General features: G+C 33.9%; 1 protein-coding gene across 1 annotated transcript in view; it reads left to right on the top strand.

The window, feature by feature from the left end:
* Positions 1-4,241: 4,241 nt before the first annotated feature.
* Positions 4,242-19,737, top strand: part of LOC134710110 (2-oxoadipate dehydrogenase complex component E1-like) — a 44,826-nt gene continuing 29,330 nt past the window's right edge. The window contains exons 1-5 of the mRNA XM_063570309.1: positions 4,242-4,391; positions 11,388-11,502; positions 14,384-14,558; positions 15,577-15,681; positions 18,720-18,831. Of these exons, the coding sequence (XP_063426379.1) occupies positions 4,253-4,391; positions 11,388-11,502; positions 14,384-14,558; positions 15,577-15,681; positions 18,720-18,831 (646 nt within the window). The 5' untranslated portion in view covers positions 4,242-4,252. The remainder of the gene's footprint in view (positions 4,392-11,387; positions 11,503-14,383; positions 14,559-15,576; positions 15,682-18,719; positions 18,832-19,737) is intronic.

Below are 19,737 nucleotides of genomic sequence, written 5' to 3'. Positions count from 1 at the left end.
CTTGAAAATTGATTGTAACTTGGTTTTTATTACTAAAACTACTGTCCCCCTTTCATTTATAGAAGTCATTCTACTCAAGAAAAGGTCGAACAAAAAAAGGAAAAAGAAAAGGTATAGTCCGGGCAAATGGATATATACATTTGTATACAAATGGACACACTGATGTCTTGCAGCTTTACTTATCTTCGAATTTACAAAGTAATATAAGGTTTTATTTTCAGTTTTGGTTAATTTTAACATGAATGTCTAAGATATATAAGGTGAAGGTAAGATGAACCCTGTAAGAAAGACATGTATACCTTAAGATCATGAAATACAACAAATAAAGTTAGCCTTTTGCTTTTGGTATTCAAGAACCAGACATAAATACCAAAATTGAATAATCACCAAAGCAACAGGATCAAAAGGTCAAATTGTACATCATAGAATCATTCCATACACTAAATATAGTTGACCTATTGCATAAAGTATCTGAAAAACAAACATATCACTGAAAAATCAGGATTGACTAAAAACCAATCAAAATGAGGTCAAGGTCAGATTAAACATGCAGACAAACATGTACTGCTTACAATCCTTTTGAGAAACAAACATCACCATTAACACTTAACATGGACAAATGAACCTAAAAAAAATGAGGTCAAGGTCAGATGAATACAGCCAAACAGACATGTACACCTTACAATCATTCCATACAACTAATATAGTTGACATTGCTTTTAGTACAATTTATTTGAAAAACAGAAAGCATTGAATACTTAACATTGACCAGGAAAAGGAGTTCTGATAAATTCTGCCATATAAACATACACCTTAAACTATTCTATATAAGGAACCCACACGTAGCTTCTGGCTGTTGGCAATCCTCTTTAAATAAATAAAAAAATAAATTATTCTGTTCACCAAATACATTTGACCTACATTGCTACTATCTTACAAATAGACCAAATAAACAAAAAATGACATTGACCTATGAACCATGAAAACTAGGTTAAGGTCAGCTGAAACCTACCAGTCAGACATGTACTCCTTACAATCATTACATACACTTAATATAGCTGCCCTACTCTTAGCTTTATGGTACTTGAAATTCAGACCTCACCACGAAAACTTGATCACTGCAGGTTCATAAAAGGAGGTCAAGGTCGCGGAACGCTATTTGACAGACATGTAAGCCTTGCAAGCTAGGAAGCTATATACTATACTTATGGTACTTTCATGACAAGAAACTATCATTTGTTTTCAAGCAGTCCGACTGAATCATGACAATAAGATAAAGTACAAAAGAAATGCATACAAGTAATGAAGCCTTAAGGTATCATTGGCGGAGCCAGAAATTTTCATAAGTGGGGGCCCACTCTGGCCATGCTTCAGTGGTTCCCTATATAATCAACCAAATTTTTCCTAGAAATTCTCAACGTAAGTCCCTAAGCAAATGACAAAATCAAAAGCTCAAACCCATCAAACGAGACAGAGTATGTTAGATTAACATTACCATACTCTGTCTCCACTTAAAACCCTCGCACACACACAGACTTATTCGTTACGTTCTCTCACATACACACACACATTCGGTACGCTCTCTCACATACACACACACACACACACACAGAAACTCTCATTCTCTTCTCTAAGTCCCTAAGCAAATGACAAAATCAAAAGCTCAAACCCATCAAACGAGACAGAGTATGTTAGATTAACATTACCATACTCTGTCTCCACTTAAAACCCTCGCACACACACAGACTTATTCGTTACGTTCTCTCACATACACACACACATTCGGTACGCTCTCTCACATACACACACACACACACACACAGAAACTCTCATTCTCTTCTCTCCAAAACACATCAACACACTTAGTCAGACATCTCTCACCCACTATGTCTTCTGTCCCTCACGCATCTCTCACCTTGTCACCTCTCTCGCCTCTCACACCTATTTTCCTCAGTCTCTCTCATACTAACTATCCACTCACACTCACACTCTCTTTCCTCTCACACTATCTCCTCTCGTCTCATCTCACACACACCCACACTTTCTCCTCTGCTCTCACTTTCTCTATCCTTGCTCTCACTCAGTCTCCCACTATCTATTCTAACACACACTCTCTCTGTGCTCACACTCACTCTCCCACTATCTCCTCTCACACACTAAAAATCTCTTCTCTCCTCTCACACACACACACTCTCTCCTCTCGCGCAGCACACACTCTCCTCTCCTCTACTCTCGCACTCTGAACACTCTCCTCCTCTCACACTCTCTTACTCACAGTCACTTCTTTATCACTCACAATCTCTCTCACTCACACTCTCTCTCACCTCACACTCTCTCTCACAGCACACTCTCTCTCCTATCGCACACACACTCACTCCTCTCCTCTCACACACACTCTCTCTCATCTCGCACACTGTCTCTGTGCTCTCACACACTCTCTCTACTCAGCTATCACAGTTTCGACCTTTATCCCAACCCTCCAGATTCAATCATTAACTTTAGCCATGTCCTTAACCCTCTTGACGCTTAACCAACCCTAAAGTATGCTTACCCCTAACTATACCTACACATGACCACCTAACCCTACCCCAAAAAAACACCCACTCGTTACCCCTACCTTACACGAAACTTACCCCTTATTACTATGCATGACCCCTTTTCCTCTCCCAGTCCAGTGAATGCTCTGTATACAACTATTTCCCATCCACATGAAAATTATCAATATACAGAGATTCAAAATGGCTATGACTGCACATGAGTTCTACTCCTTCAGGGCTGTGGTCACCACAGTCCATCGGGGACAACTTCACTGTCTACCATTGTCTGGATAGGGTTGGTACTCGTCCCTTCAGTTTAACTTCATTAGGTAAGAGTACAACACTACACAAAAAAATCTATGCTTTTTATTGCAATGAAAATGTCATACTTCACCGGTCTTTTAACATTTCACAATTGGCAATATATAGCTGTATGAAGAGCCAACTTTTTTTTGTTTTCATTTGCATATCACTTTTTTAATGTTCTTGACCCTTTTTATGTTCAGTTAGCTAAAAATGTTCTTGCATTTTGTATGCACAAAAAATATTAAATGAGATGAAATAAAGGGTGCTAACTGTGACAATCATTTAAGTCATTGGTAATATATAATGTAACAAATATACACTAATTAACAGATTGCAGTGCAGCACAATGTATGTCAAAATCGGTTCACTTGTAATCATAGTAATCACTGAACTGTAGAAATATCAACTGAACATTAATATCTAAAATTTTAATTTATATTATTAGGGTTTTTCTAATGTATTAAAAGTGGTAACATAACATTTTTTTTTATCTGACTGTCAAAAACTGTGTTGAATAATATCAGCCCCTGTTGTTTCCTATTATATTTGGTTGGCCCATTTGTTCATCATATTTGTGATGCTTCGGTCATCTTTTGATTTACATGTTTTATTGTTGAATTCAACTGCACTTAATCGGTTGTATTCTTTCTTCTTGTAATGTCTTTTAATACAGCATTATTCGTTGGATACATTTTTCGTTGATTTCATGGTTTCGTGTGAACCACAAATTTGATGTTCAACACATTAGCTATAATTTTAAATATCCACGAAAATAAATGAATTTACAGTTTTCCGGTTTGTGACTTTATCTAGTAGGACCTTAGTAGGTAAGTAAGTACTTAGCAAAACTTTATTTGGATTCGGCATATTGACAAACAATACAAACATAAGCTCTAATTAATGAGCTTTTCACCGAATAAATAATATATAACAGGTTAACACAAAAAGGTATTGCCCCCCCCCCCCCCCCTTTCCTATTATATTTTCTCTTATAATTTGTATATTTTTTTACATTTACTCTGCTAGCTACTATTTCTCTTTTTTTTTTATTGTAAAGCTGACGCCCGATTTCCAAAAATAAAAATTAGAAAAAATTAAAATACCAAGGATTCCCAAAAATAAAATTAAAAAAAATTAAAATGCAAAGGATTTGTCTAGTAGCTTCTTACTAAACAAATCCTTTAAGAAATACCAACTTAGTTTTCCAACGTTGAATATTGAATGGAAAAGCGAAGATATGTGTTAGAGGACTAACTAGCATAGTACGTGACACATATTGACATTTTTTTTTCAAATAAATGTGGACATATTTCGGTATTTAAAAAAAAATCATAACCTTTCGAAAGTTTCGCGCACCTGTCTTTTGAAGCTCTCTATGATTGAGGTAGAAAAGTTGTAGAACGAAAACAATGTCAATGTTAACGTTGTGGAGACATCACTCTGCCCAACGGATATTCCAATCAGCATATGCATACACATCTTTATATCACTCAGAAAATGGAATTTATGGACATAGAAGGAAAGAACAACGATTGTCACCCAAAAAAGGTATAAAATGTGTTGTAGGTTTTCAAGGATACAATGTTTCTGAAACTGTTCGTTGATTGGTTAAAACTGGAGGTGTGTGATTTACAGTGTAAATCTGTACAAACTGGGACTATTATGTTTAGTTTGTCCTAGGTGCAACACCGGAGCTTATCCAGCCATTTTCGAAAAGGTTATTAACCAATGATCAGGGGGTTCCAACTGTAACCGGAGAGCACTAATTTCATTAAAAAATTGCTTGTGGTGTCAGACCACCAATTATAAATCCCTATCTGTTCAACCAAATTTTGCAATTTTCACAGCTTTCTAAAATTTTTACCTTAAGTTTAACTTCATAGAAACCAGGTATGTCCTGAATTGTACATGTTTCAGCTTTCTACATGCCAATTTTCAGCATACCTTTAAAGCCTTCTAACAAAATAACTGACCTTTAAATAGAAGTACTCCAAAACAAAAACCTGGTTTTCTGGAAATCTAAAATTAGCATACTATGGAGCGCATTAATCCTCAATTTTTAATGCAAACTCATAGACAAGTAAATTTTGGCTCAAAATGATCTAGATATATTTATCTTTCACCAAAAGTTTCATTTCTGCAAATTTGTTTGTTAGTTTAAGTAAACAAGGACATCAAAAGCACTATTTTGTGTCAGAGTAGGTCTACTTTTACATACGTTCTAAATTGGACGGAGTAATTGGTGGTCTGACACCTAAAGAGCCAAAAAAGTTGATCAGAAATCTTTTGTTTTGTTTTTTCTCAATCCTTAGTCAATTTGTAGTAAAAAAAATTCTTTCTGAGCATAATGCGACTCATATTACAAATTTCACAGCTCAATTTAAACTGACTGTAATGTAAGCCTTTGATAGAAAATACTTGAAAATCTCATTTTGGACTAGAGGTACATGAACTTTCAATGTCAAGATCAGTTTTTGTTGATTGTTCCTTGTTTGTTCTACTGCTTTAAAGACTTTCCACAATTTTTACAATGAGTTTAGTAAAAAATCAAAGGTATTGAAGAATCAAGGAATATTGACCCCCCTTTTTTACACCTGGTGTCAGTAATGTGACTATAAACTGATCAAAAGTGCAGTTTTGGCCATCTTACTGTTTTATTTACTATCAGTCAATAAAATTTAAGGTATAAAACTTTCATTTGAGATAATAAATGAGATTTTTGTTAGTTTATGCAGTGTTTATATCAGGCTATGTTATCTGCCATATACATGGTATGCCGCAATGATATAAGGGGTAAAAATCAAATAATTTCATTAAATCTTCATGACAACAATTTTTTTTTGGGTAGTAATCAACCTATGTTTTAATGTTTAACACCACAGAAACAACTTACTGTGCATTTATAACAATTTATAACATTTTTTATATGAAAGCATATTGTCAGGGTGGGAAAAGCTAAAAATAGCACAAAGTCAGGTTTACGGCTCCAAATTTGCAATTTGTGACTTTTTACTCCCAAAAAGATTAAAATGTGGCTACTACTATTTCAAATAATCAGTTAAGACCAAAAAATCAATTGTTTTCTGAATTTTGGGTTTCACCGCATTTCTCTTAAAGGTGTCAGACCACCAATTATAAATCCCTATCTGTTCAACCAAATTTTGCAATTTTCACAGCTTTCTAAAATTTTTACCTTAAGTTTAACTTCATAGAAACCAGGTATGTCCTGAATTGTACATGTTTCAGCTTTCTACATGCCAATTTTCAGCATACCTTTAAAGCCTTCTAACAAAATAACTGACCTTTAAATAGAAGTACTCCAAAACAAAAACCTGGTTTTCTGGAAATCTAAAATTAGCATACTATGGAGCGCATTAATCCTCAATTTTTAATGCAAACTCATAGACAAGTAAATTTTGGCTCAAAATGATCTAGATATATTTATCTTTCACCAAAAGTTTCATTTCTGCAAATTTGTTTGTTAGTTTAAGTAAACAAGGACATCAAAAGCACTATTTTGTGTCAGAGTAGGTCTACTTTTACATACGTTCTAAATTGGACGGAGTAATTGGTGGTCTGACACCTTGTCTCCACCGGGAATCGAACCCGGGACCTCTGTGTTACAAGGCAGTGCGCTAACCAACTGAGCCAAAGAAGTACTTCCTTAGCTCAATCGCTTACGGCTGACTAAGTATCTACTAAATTTTCTAAGGGAAATTTTCTCGATTTTTTTTCGAGTAAAATGGGTAAAAACTAACCCGTTTTCTTTCGATTTCCCTTACTTTGAGAATCATTAATTAGTATTGCATGAATTTGGAAGCAATTTTTATGCATAATTAAACAAACTGAGATTGCTGTTTGGGTTCAGCTAAGGCTCCGTGTTGAAGACCGTACTTTGACTTATAATTACTACCAACAAATACATTGTGACCGCCGATTTTTTCCTCTCAATAAAATGGCTTAATATGACCCGTTTTCCTTACTTTTAGACTCATTTGTAATGCTTAAACCTGTAAGCAATATTTATGCAAAAAAAAAAGACTGAGATTGCTGTTCTGGATGTGATTAGGCTCTGTGTTGAAGACCGTACTTAAACATTTAATTGTAAACTTCAAATACACTGTGACTTGGATGGATAGTAACAGTCATCTCATTGAAACTCATACCACATCTTCTTATATTCAAATCCTTGATAAAAAATTTCAATTTTGGTTTTTGGAAAATGTTTTATTTAAATTTAATCAGCCGTAAATGCAAGGTGAATCTTCCTGTTTCCTGATAAATCCCATCTTCTAAGTACTGATTCAGCTCTAACTTGCCCTACAGCGTCATTCCGGTGAACATGCAGCAATGCTAATCCACATAGCCGATCTTCCGTCATTGTAGCTCTGCACCACGTCTTCAACCGTCGGAGAGCAGAGAAAGATCTCTCGCACGAACACGAGCCGACCGGCAGTGTAAGTAGCAACTTTAATACCAAATGGATATTTGGATATAACTCAGGGTCAGCATACAAAATTGCACCTGTTAGCGTCGTTACTAACGACAAGATGTCTCTATGACATTTTGCCACCCATCTATGAACTTCTTGCGCAAAATCATTTGGGTATGGCAAGTCTACCGAGTATTCTTGTTTCATTGAAGTGACCACCTCTTCTTTTATTTTTCCTACAAGCGATGGCACAAGGTAGTTTCCATAGAAAATTGCCTTCAGCTCTTCCGGGAATCTCGAATCCAAATGTGAAATGATATGATCAATAAACGGTAGAAAGTAGTTAACACGAAAATGCTCTTCGATGCTTTCGACTGGAGCATTTGCTCTGTGCCTTTGCCGTTGCGTGCTTCTTGGTTTTGTTGGTACCACATCATTTTCAGTTGCGATTGATGCGCTCCTCTCGTAAATATCGTGAAACTTAGCATTGGAATCCGACCTTATTCCTTGAAATATTACCAGAAGATCTCTAGCCTCCTGATGAGCTTTTACTAGATCACAAGCCTCAGACTGAAGCAGAATGGACAACGGTCTGATATAGCCTAGGGTGTATTGTAACAATACTGTTACAAGGATGAAATCAAATTTAAGTAGCACTGCATGATATGAAGAAGCATCGGCTGCGGCCTGACCTTTAGAATTTGACTGTACATTTTCAAGCACATTTAGTAGAGACTTATAGTGAGCCAAAAGCCAAGACAATGTGTCTACCCTAGACGTCCATCTAGTCTCTGATAGTTTCGGCATCATGGTCTGTCTCATTGCAGCTTCAAACAGGGCATCTTCATTGTCATAGAGTAAATCAAAATCTAAATCTTTGTTTCCTTGTTTGACCTCTCTCATTAAAATGGCTTTCCGTTTGCTCACGCCACATATGAACCATGTTATCTTACCAAGTATGGTTAGTGCATTTCTAGCTTCAACAACTTTATTACAAGTGTTGACTATCACCAAATTAAGACGATGTGAATTGCAATGTACGAAATATTTCGCCTCTGGCCATGCATCTTGAATTCTTTTCTGAACTCCAGATATCGCACCAGTCATTGTAGCACAGCCATCATAGCCCTGTCCCCTCAACTTCGTCAAGTCAAAACCCCATTCCTGTCCAAGATTGTGCAAAACTGCATCACAAAGGGTTTCTGCCTCAGTTCTCTCAACTTCTACAAACCCTAAAAAATCTTCATTAACCTCATACCGATCTCTCTCCTTACTGACGTATCTTACACAAATCGAAAGCTGTGCTTTTTCAGCAACATCTGTAGTCTCGTCGACCATGACACGGAAAAATTCAGACTCTCCACAACGATCTCTGATAGCATCACGGATTTCTAGTTCACATAAATGAATAAATTCGTTCTGAACTTTTGGCGATAAATATTTGTGCTGTGAAGTCGACAAATGTAACTTCAGGACATCATCGAAATTTGCCTTCCAGTCAATAAAGTATTGGAAATTACCGTCTTCTTTTCCTTCAACTTTTAGCCAATTACCACGAAATGCAATGTTCCTATGTCCTAATCTGATAACTACATCGATTATTGACATTAAGCAAGCTCGGTTTCTCTGAACTTTTTCCTGGTACGCTTTACTGATGCTCTCTGTGACTGGGATACTCTTTCCTTTGACTGTCATCAAAAACATTTCACTCTTTTCCTTGGGACAATTGATGTCTTTCAGATTTTGAATGTTTTTCTAGTGCGCCTCGTTTGTCTCCTGTGGCATTTTTCCAATCTCTAAAGCCAATAGTTACGAACTCTGGATGTGTTTCTGATACGGCAACCGGAAACGCAATACAGCAGGCACAGAATACACTGTCATTTGATGGCGAATAACGTAACCATGGACGTTTTTCTTCCCATTTAAGGTTATACCTTCTGCCCTTATCGTTCACAGGATATTCGAACTTCTTGTCCGGTTCCCATTTATGCTCCAAAATTTGTTTGCGTTCGTTTTCCGAAAGAGTTCTGTCGATGAATTTTATTGGATCTTCTTGATGGTGAAACGGCAAGGAAATGACTGAACCCGATGATGTAGATGGAGTGTTCGTTAATATTGAAGTTAAAGGAGCCTCAGATAAAGAAGGTTGGATGGGTTCTTCTGAGTCTTCGCGGCTACATGTAGTTTTACCGAAAAACGTCTCTAATTTAGACTGTTTAAACGACATTACTGCAAACAAAAAAATATTATCTGTATAGAGAAATTTTTGTTAGAAATCAAACTGGTAAGTTAAAAAAAACATAAAAAGCAAGATCATAGAACGCAAGATATTTTTTTAAGACCTTTAATTGCAATATTGTTGAAAGCTACATGTAACTACATGGTTAACTACATTTGGCATTTACCATAAAGTTCTCGTGTGATCGAAAGAGGTACTGTCTGACTAGACACAAAACAAATATGATCCAACAGCCCAGAACGAATTGTAACGTGTAACCAGGCGTTTATATCTTAAACGAACGTTCCAGTAAATACTTGGATCCAAGTTGTCCACAAACAATAAGTCAATTATACCAAAAACTAGTCTATAACTATCTATGCTATGTACATACTACAATGACTCGAACCAAAATATATACACTAGCTCCTTGCCGATACAAAGTAACAATGAACAATAAAACAATTATATATATACAAATACAATTATAACACAGCCTGTCCTCCTAATAAAACAATCTGTCCTATACGACAGTGCGGGCTGGTACAGTGTGTTAGACAGTGCAGGCTGGTACAACTTGCCCTCCGAGTAGGACAGGCTATTTAATGACAGGCTGTTCTGAATGAAATGTTTATAATATATACAGTTCGCTGACTCTAGTCTAGTAGATTTTGTCTCTTTGAAACATTTGAATCTTGTTTATCATAAGTATGGCATTGGTATTCATTGGTTTATCTGGTATGTGTTTGACTTACCTTAACAAGTATGTTTTAAACTGCAACTTTTCCCCGGGAATTATCAAGAAGTCAAGATAATAATTAAACCAACGCCGGTTCACTTTCCATTAAATCTCCGGAAAATTACAGATTTATCACGTATCATGGTAATACTGTTAAAAACTGTAATCTTGTGTAGTTTAACATATATACATTCAAGTTTTTCGTGTACATATTATAAATTTTTCATTTTATTACTTAAAAAAAAAAATTTTGTCTGAAAAATTTAGGGGAGGCAGTTGCCTCGCCTGCCTCATCAGTAGTTACGGCCCTGGAGTTACAGATCAAGATAAAGTTTCGGTCTGCTCCACTTACTTTTGCTGAAATTACAGGCTTTCGACTTTGATATATATGTAAATTATTGAAAATCACAGTTAAACATATTTTTTTCTATAAGCCTCCAGATTTTGAGCTGATTTTTGATATGTGAGACTACCATCATGTTTGTATCCACATGTGTTATTGCAAATTTTTCAACTTTTTGGGACGTGGCCACTCATGTCGCTTTGACACATCTAGTTTCTTCTTTAGATATACTATAAGCTACAACTTTTGATTACAAATTTTACCTATAGGTAAATATAAAAAAGAAGATGTGGTATGATTGCCCATGAGACAACTGTCCACAAAAGACCAAAATGACACAGACATTAACAACTATAGGTCACTGTACGGCCTTCAACAATGAGCAAAGCCCATACCGCATAGTCAGCTGTAAAAGGCCCTGATAAGACAATGTAAAACAATTCAAACGAGAAAACTAACGGCCTTATTTATGTAAATAAAAGAACAAAAAACAAATGTGTAACACATAAACAAACAACAACCACTGAATTACAGGCTCCTGACTTGGGACAGGCACATTCTTAAATAATGTGGCAGGGTTAAACATGTTACATTTAATCAAAATATGTCTACTTGAATACTCCACTATTTTTTCACATTTTTTTTCTCACATTTTCAAGAAAAACAAAAATGTTGACTCTTCTACTTGTTAGTTTTTAAAACTAAACAAAAAGACCTTTTAACATGTTAAATATATAAATGGATGTGACTTTTATGTGTATTACTTAGCTTGTCTCAATCCTTTTATTTACGAGAAATCTGTAAATTTGTAGTTCCACAGAATGTTGTTACTAGTGAGAACTTCCAAGCTTACAGACTGACAGAAGCTTACAGAAAACATGGTCATAAAAAGGCAACTTTGGATCCCTTAGGACTGCAGCAAAGATGGTTTGTATTTTCTTCTGATCTAAAAAAATGTTTTGCTTGTTCCGTTTTAACATTTCTACAGAGTTTTTTTGTATTTGAATTTATACCAGAGGTTTCAAAGTTTTTTTTTTTACCTCAGTGGTCTTTTGATTCGTTAATTGTTCAAGCATTACTGGTCTAGTCAGTGTTTTGGTAGTCTTTTACATTATGAGTATTACAAAATTCTTACATATCTAAAATCATCATTTAGTACAAGTACTGATGAAATTTTTGAAAAGTTGAATTTTTATACGACCGCAAAATTTGAATTTTTTTTCGTCTTATATTGCTATCACGTTGGCGTCATCGTCGTCGTCGTCCGAATACTTTTAGTATTCGCACTCTAACTTTAGTAAAAGTGAATAGAAATCTATGAAATTTTAACACAAGGTTTATGACCACAAAAGAAAGGTTGGGATTGATTTTGGGAGTTTTGATCCCAACATTTTAGGAATTAGGGGCCAAAAAGGGCCCAAATAAGCATTTTCTTGGTTTTTCGCACAGTAACTTTAGTTTAAGTAAATAGAAATCTATGAAATTTTGACACAAGGTTTATGACCACAAAAGGAAGGTTGGGATTGATTTTGGGAGTTTTGGTTCTAACAGTTTAGGAATTAGGGGCCAAAAAAGGGCCAAAATAAGCATTATTCTTGGTTTTTGCACAATAACTTTAGTTTAAGTAAATAGAAATCTATGAAATTTAAACACAAGGTTTATGACCACAAAAGGAAGGTTGGTATAGATTTGGGGAGTTGAGATCCCAACAGTTTAGGAATTTGGGGCCAAAAAGGGGCCCAAATAAACATTTTTCTTGGTCTTCACATTATAACTTTAGTATAACATGAATAGAAATCTATGAAATTTAAACACAAGGTTTATGACCATAAAAAGAAGGTTGGTATTGATTTTGGGAGTTTTGGTCCCAACAGTTTAGGAATTTGGGGCCCAAAGGGTCCAAAATTAAACTTTGTTTGATTTCATCAAAAATTGAATAATTGGGGTTCTTTGATATGCCGAATCTAACTGTGTATGTAGATTCTTAATTTTTGGTCCCGTTTTCAAATTGGTTTACATTAAGGTCCAAAGGGTCCAAACTTAAACTTTGTTCGATTTTGACAAAATTTGAAACCTAGGGGTTCTTTAATATGCTGAATCTAAAAATGTACTTAGATTTTTAATTATTGGCCCAGTTTTCAAGTTGGTCCAAATCGGGGTCCAAAATTAAACTTTGTTTGATTTCATCAAAAATAGAATAAATGGGGTTCTTTGATATTCCAAATCTAACTGTGTATGCAGATTCTTAATTTTTGGTCCAGTTTTCAAATTGGTCTACATTAAGGTCCAAAGGGTCCAAAATTAAACTAAGTTTGATTTTAACAAAAATTAAATTCTTTGGCTTCTTTGATATGCTTTATCTAAACATGTACTTTGATTTTTGATTATGGGCCCAGTTTTCAAGTTGGTCCAAATCAGGATTCAAAATTATCATATTAAGTATTGTGCAATAGCAAGAAATTTTCAATTGCACAGTATTGCACAATAGCAAGAAATATCTAATTGCACAATATTGTGAAATAGCAATTAATTTTTTCAATTGGAGTTATCTTTCTTAGTATAGAATAGTAGTTGAATCAACTTTAATCATAGTTTTATACAATATTATATACAATGTATTTTCATTTTTACTACCAAATAATAAATTAAAACAATCTTTACCATTTAGTGATAACAAGCACTTTTTATTACATTTTAATATTGTATTATGTATTTAAATCAGCAGTTATTGTTGCAAACTTCATTAGAAATCTGAATTTAAATCAGTACATTATAACTTTAGTATAAGTGAATAGAAATCTATGAAATTTAAACACAAGGTTTATGACCATAAGAGGAAGGTTGGTATTGATTTTGGGAGTTTTGGTCCCAACAGTTTAGGAATTTGGGGCCCAAAGGGTCCAAAATTAAACTTTGTTTGATTTCCCTAAAAAATGAATAATTGGGGTTCTTTGATATGCCAAATTTAACTGTGTATGTAGATTCTTAATTTTTGGTCCCGTTTTCAAATTGGTTTACATTAAGGTCCAAAGGGTCCAAACTTAAACTTTGTTTGATTTTGACAAAAATTGAATCCTTGGGGTTCTTTAATATGCTGAATCTAAAAATGTACTTAGATTTTTGATTATGGGCCCAGTTTTCAAGTTGGTCCAAATCAGGGTCCAAAATTAAACTTTGTTTGATTTCATCAAAAATTGAATAAATGGGGTTCTTTGATATTCCAAATCTAACTGTGTATGTAGTTTCCTAATTTTTGGTCCAGTTTTCAAATTGGTCTACATAAAGGTCCAAAGGGTCCAAATCATAATGTGACATAAACCTATGTTGTGTCAACTATTTAATCAAAATCCACATTTAAAGCTGTATCAAACTTAAAAGTTGTGTCCATACTTGTCCCATCTGTTCAGGGTTCTAAATCTGCGGTCGTATAATGCTGCGCCCTGCGAAGCAACTGGTTAATGTAGCAGTCAAATAAACATAAAAGTACAGATCAGATGATCCTGAATTTCAATTTTGTGTTCATAGCATGACAGAAGCATACAATGTACATGTACACGTAGGAGCATGTTGAAGAAAATCAAAATTTGATTAAGATGTTTGTCTTAGACATTAGATGTAATATTGATTGATTGATTGATTGATTTTTGACACACTTTCAACACTATTTTTCTATTTTTTGGCAATCAGTTAGATGATATATAAACTAACTATCGTCACTTTGTCGCGAAGTTATTTTGTGCATGCATTTAGGATGTAGTATGCTACAAATTAATCATAATATTTTATAAACATTTTCAATTGTTTTCAGTGGTGTACCAGAAATAGATTTATCAAATTATGGATTGTCTAAAGACTCAACAACTCAGTTTGATGTAAATGGAATTTTGAATAATGGTGCATCAAAACTAACAACAGCCCAGTTAACAGATGCACTAGAGAATATCTATTGTGGACCCATTGCTGTGGAATTTGATTATTTGCAGGTATGAATAAATTATTTGAAAATATATGTTTTGTAGTTTTTTACTGTAAGTCATTTAAGTTATATACAAATATTTTTATCTGTGATTTTTCTCTTTGTTGGAGATGTTAACTGGAAGATGTTTTTTTTTTGTCAGAATTATCCCCTTTCAATACCATAGAACATCTGTGTCTTAAAGAGAATATAATGCTGTTGTGTTGTATTTTCTCATAGTTATATAGGTTTGACATTCAATACACATAAAATAGTTAATGACGCTAAAAACAAAAGTTTATGCAATACAAACCACCAAACAATACAATATATATACAATACAATATTTTTTTATTTTCCAAATTAAAGGGCCCATTAAGAGCATAACATTAATTACAACATGACATAAACATTACAGAGTGATTAAAGAAACATAAAATAATAATTCAAATGCATGAAGAAAGGATCAGTGGTCAAGGGGAGATAATTTTGATATATTTTAGAGTATTTTACTAATTTTCTGATTTTCTTAGTTGCAAGCCTTTATCAAGGTATGCACATAAAATAGATAAAAATCTGCTATCTTCATTAATCATGATCCATGAAAAAAGATCATTTCTATTTAAACTATCTAAACTGGGGTATTTTTTTATATAATCAGTGATATCTCTTCTGAGGTTATTGTAAATAGGGCATTCCAGAAGAAAGTGCATTTCATTTTCAATACAATTTGAATTACAATATAAACATATCCTCTCATGTCGAGGTAATATTTCATATTTACCACATACATTGGTAATTCGTTCATGTCTGCCAGTTTCTATTCTTAAACAGTGATTGCTAAGTCTGTATTTTGTTAACAAATGTTTTTGTGGGTGCTTTAAATCTAAATAATTTTCATAGTCAAATGACCTTTTGAATGAAAAATAAGTGTCCAATTTGCCATATCTAATAATGACAAAAGCAATCTGACAGAAGCTGTATGTGTCTCAGAGTGATGATTTTGTTTGGCTTTTTATTTAACTGTCTTATCTACACATTTTTAGACAGAAGAAAGAGAATGGTTTGCTCATACATTTGAATCTCAGAGAAAATCGTTGATACCAGAGGAGAGAAAAGCAGACTTGGCCAAGTTAATGTTAAAATGTCAGGTTAGTATTGTATAAAGTGGGTCTCATCAGGGTCTAAGCCTGATGCAGGATTGCCGATTTTTCGTAAGCATGACATGGGAAAGTCAAATTAATGTGCTTTGAAAACTGGAAATGAAGTCCAGCGGGATAGGGGAAATTACATAAAAAATGAGATTTGCTTATGTACATAGTGTAAGCAGGATACAGGAATCTGACAAAACATTAGGCGGGATCCGCAATCAGAACCCCCAATGCGACCCCTTATATATGTAAAAAAAAAGCACTTTATAAACCTGTCAACTATTCCCCTTTCAGCTGGTGACACCTGTGAACTTCACATTTCATTTTGAAAATGATCATTTCAACATCTTATTTTTTTGGAAAATGACGCAGTCATTGTTCCATAACTGCCGACCTGAACTTCATTACATTGCTCTGCCTACCGCGCTTGGTTTCGTATTTTCTATTTTCCAAACAAACTGGAATCTGCTTGTGTTATCATTATGCATCATTGTGTAGTATTAAACCAGCCAGGACCCAGTTTACACTGGTTTTTGCTTGTATTCCACTACACTCGAACAAAGTGTTGTAGTTTGACGGGAACCAGTTTTAGAATTTGTAAACTACAAAACGTAATCGGTTATTGTTCATTCCGTTTTGGTGTTTCATACCGACTTATATGGTTTGAATAAGCTTAAGACCATTCAAACATTAATGTGATAGGTATATTAAAGATTGTTATACAAAAGGATTGAACTGTTTTACTTTCAAAGTCGTACTATAGGGATATCTGTCATATACGGATTTCCACTCTCACCGGTTAATTTCTTCTTTTACACGTGCTTTGGAAACTTCCTGTTTAATCGCAAGTTTTAAAATTGTTTTTGAGTGAATTAAACTTATTTTAACAATCATGAAGCGTTCCAGAATCATTTTAAAGCAGTTTCTTCTTCTCTTTGATGATGGAAAATAGGTTTTCTCAAGAAAATACCGCAAACGATCGCAGAGGAATTGAAACGTACAAGTCAAGTCGGCACCTGGTTAAATTGGCATCTAGTCAAATCAGCACCTATTCGACGTCAATTCGGCATCCAATAATATTTGATATAATATTTTCTATTCAATTAATTAATTACTGTTACCAAGTACATAGTGAATATGTTGTTGTGTATTTTGGTTAACCACGAAACGAAAGTGAATATGTAGTGTATAAAGGTAAACAACGAAGCCCTTACCAAAGCTGTTGTTTTAACAATTAGACAATTTGTGTAATTGTAAAAACAAGTCAATTATTAAAATAAAATGGAAAACTATGAGTCCCTTTCAATAAATCAAACTTTCATGCCAAATAATTAGCAAATTTAAGGTGTTTGTTTTTCAGTAAAGTTTAAACAGCATTAAACCAACAATCCTGTAAAATGCTCAACTGGTTAAAATAATGCAGAAAAATACACAATATCTCATGTATTAGTCCAAATAATTATGACGTCTGGCAAGGCTATTTTATTATTTTTCTGGGACGCCTTCCTACGACGTTCAGGTGCCAATTTAACTAGGTGCCAGTTTGACTAGAATTCTTTGACAAATGTTTGAAACTATCTGAGTTTCATTAGACCTTTGATAGCAGTAACAAAAAGATTATTTACTTAATATTTTGTGGGAGAAGGGGGTTCAGACTGTGTGGCATCAAGTCTGTTTGTGCCCAATACATTTTCGCACCCTACACGTTCGCACATTCACACTCTACTCATTCACGCCCAATTTTAATTCAAATTCAAGTTGAATAATTGGAAAATTATGGTTGTTGTTTTAAATTGCTTTGGTGTAAATACTGAATGTATTTATAGCTTGGTATGAGTAAAACATTGAAGATTTTAAAGGAAAAAACACAAAAGATAATTGTTTTTAACAGCTTGGTCCCATTGATCTGAAACAACGAAACAATAAAACATAGAAACCAAAATATAGCAATCCACTAATATAACCAAAACATGATAAAATTTATTCAACACGCAGAAACAAACATAGTCAGAATCTCACTTCATTTTGAAACAAGTCAATGAAACAAGTTATAGCAATACACTAACCAAAACATGATTAAGAGTTATTCAACACAAAATAAAACGTTGACAAAATACCACTTTATTTAGAAAGGATTATTATTATTTTTAGCAATACCTTATCCAAAGCATAATTAAGATTTATGCAACACAAAAAAAAAATTGCTGTCTCACTTTATTTTGAGACAATGACAACAATTATACTTATAAGAAAACACTTGCTTACATAGTTATTAAACACAAAACCAATTAAGATTAGGTGCGAACATGTAGGGTGTGAAAGTGAAAGGGGTGAAAATGAGTGGGCGCAAACGTGAATGGAAGCGAACGGACTCAGATTCAGACTATGTACCAGTGAGAAATATACAAGCCTTTCTACAGTATTTATTTGTACAATTCAGCTAGTCTTGACCTATTCATTTGTCTTAAAAAACCAGCCAGTTGTCACCTTCACTTCACACACACACACATATACGAATATCAATTATATGCTTACGATACATGTTGCATTGTTAAACTAATTACGGTATGTGAAAATCAAGACTTGCATAAAAACTATCCCAATATTAGAGACAGTGGCGTCATTTTTCTTCAGAGCTTTCAGCTCTTTGATTAAATGCTTAAATTTTAAATTATATATTATAATATCAACCGCCTCCAAATGGAGTTGGTGTTTCATGCACAAATTTTGTACTCTGAGTACATGTACCAATGACCAAGATGGGTTGTAAGTTAAAAACTATAATCCTGTCGCAGACAAAACCTTTTTTTTAATGATTTAAGTGTGTATGCATGTTTTATTGTTTCTCTACATGTCAGGATTCACAGGGTTAATATAGGATTTGATCGCTGATTACAAGAATGAAAGGAATCATTCTTAATGCAGCTGGATTTTCACATGCAGCAATCATTCATGTAAACTAACAAGAACAAGTTCAGAAATGTAATTTTATTTAGATAAGGAAGGAATAGAATTATAATTATGTACCACTTTTTCAGGCTTTTGACCACTTCCTTGCCAACAAGTTTACCACAGTGAAGAGATATGGTGGAGAAGGGGGAGAAAGTATGATGGCTATATTTGATGAGATATTCTCTCACAGTGCACAAGGTAAGTTTACTACAGTAAAGAGATATGGTGGAGAAGGGGAAGAAAGTATGATGGCTATATTTGATGAGATATTTTCTCACAGTGCACAAGGTAAACTTGAACAATGGATTGAGATAATTTGTTTTACTCACAATTAAATCAAACCATGACATATTCACCTTCTGTTTAAATTGATTAAATGTAGCTATAAAAATACAAAACTTATGGTAGAGGGGGGTGAGAAGCTAAATAATCTGTTTATTTTTGTAATGATTTTTGAAAAAAAAATAATGATAAAATATGGGTCACAGTTCTTTTTTCAAGCTTTTAAAGTCATAATCCACGAGTAAGTGGTGAAAAATAATGTTATTCCAATTCTTGAACCAATGCATACAAACATCATAAACTTAGTCTTCTGTGCACAATTTTATAATTTTTTTCGCAAAATTTCGTATTCAATTGTCAATTTTTTGTTCAATTGGTCAGTGTTGTGAAAATATGGCAGGTTATTAAAGTATGTGTTTTGAAACTGAAGATTAACGATTGTCATCTGTTTTTCAACAATCTAAAAAAAAGCATGGATATTGAGCATGTTTTTAACATGCACAACCAGATTATAGTTTATTTTCATTAATACATATTGGGATCACCAGATTTTTATGAGATGGATCACACAGAGGTCACTTTGCATACAGAAAATATGTCAGGGTATTGCTTCCTTAAAATAAAGTAAACTCCTTCTTAATGTGAACTAATTAAAGTTTTTTCTTCAGAAAAAGTATATGCACGTAAGTTTTAAAATGAAAACTATCCATTGAGTTATAAAAAACATATGTATTATTTTTTTTTTAATTTGAGGTTTCTTATGACTTTAAGATATGGATGATGCATTAAAAACACAATTTTGACATACAAAAACAACTAAAT

This window comes from Mytilus trossulus, chromosome 3, assembly GCF_036588685.1.
Source record: "Mytilus trossulus isolate FHL-02 chromosome 3, PNRI_Mtr1.1.1.hap1, whole genome shotgun sequence".
Lineage (NCBI taxonomy): Eukaryota > Metazoa > Mollusca > Bivalvia > Mytilida > Mytilidae > Mytilus > Mytilus trossulus.
Note: the sequence above shows the minus strand (reverse complement) of the source record. Positions and strands in the feature narration are given on the sequence as shown.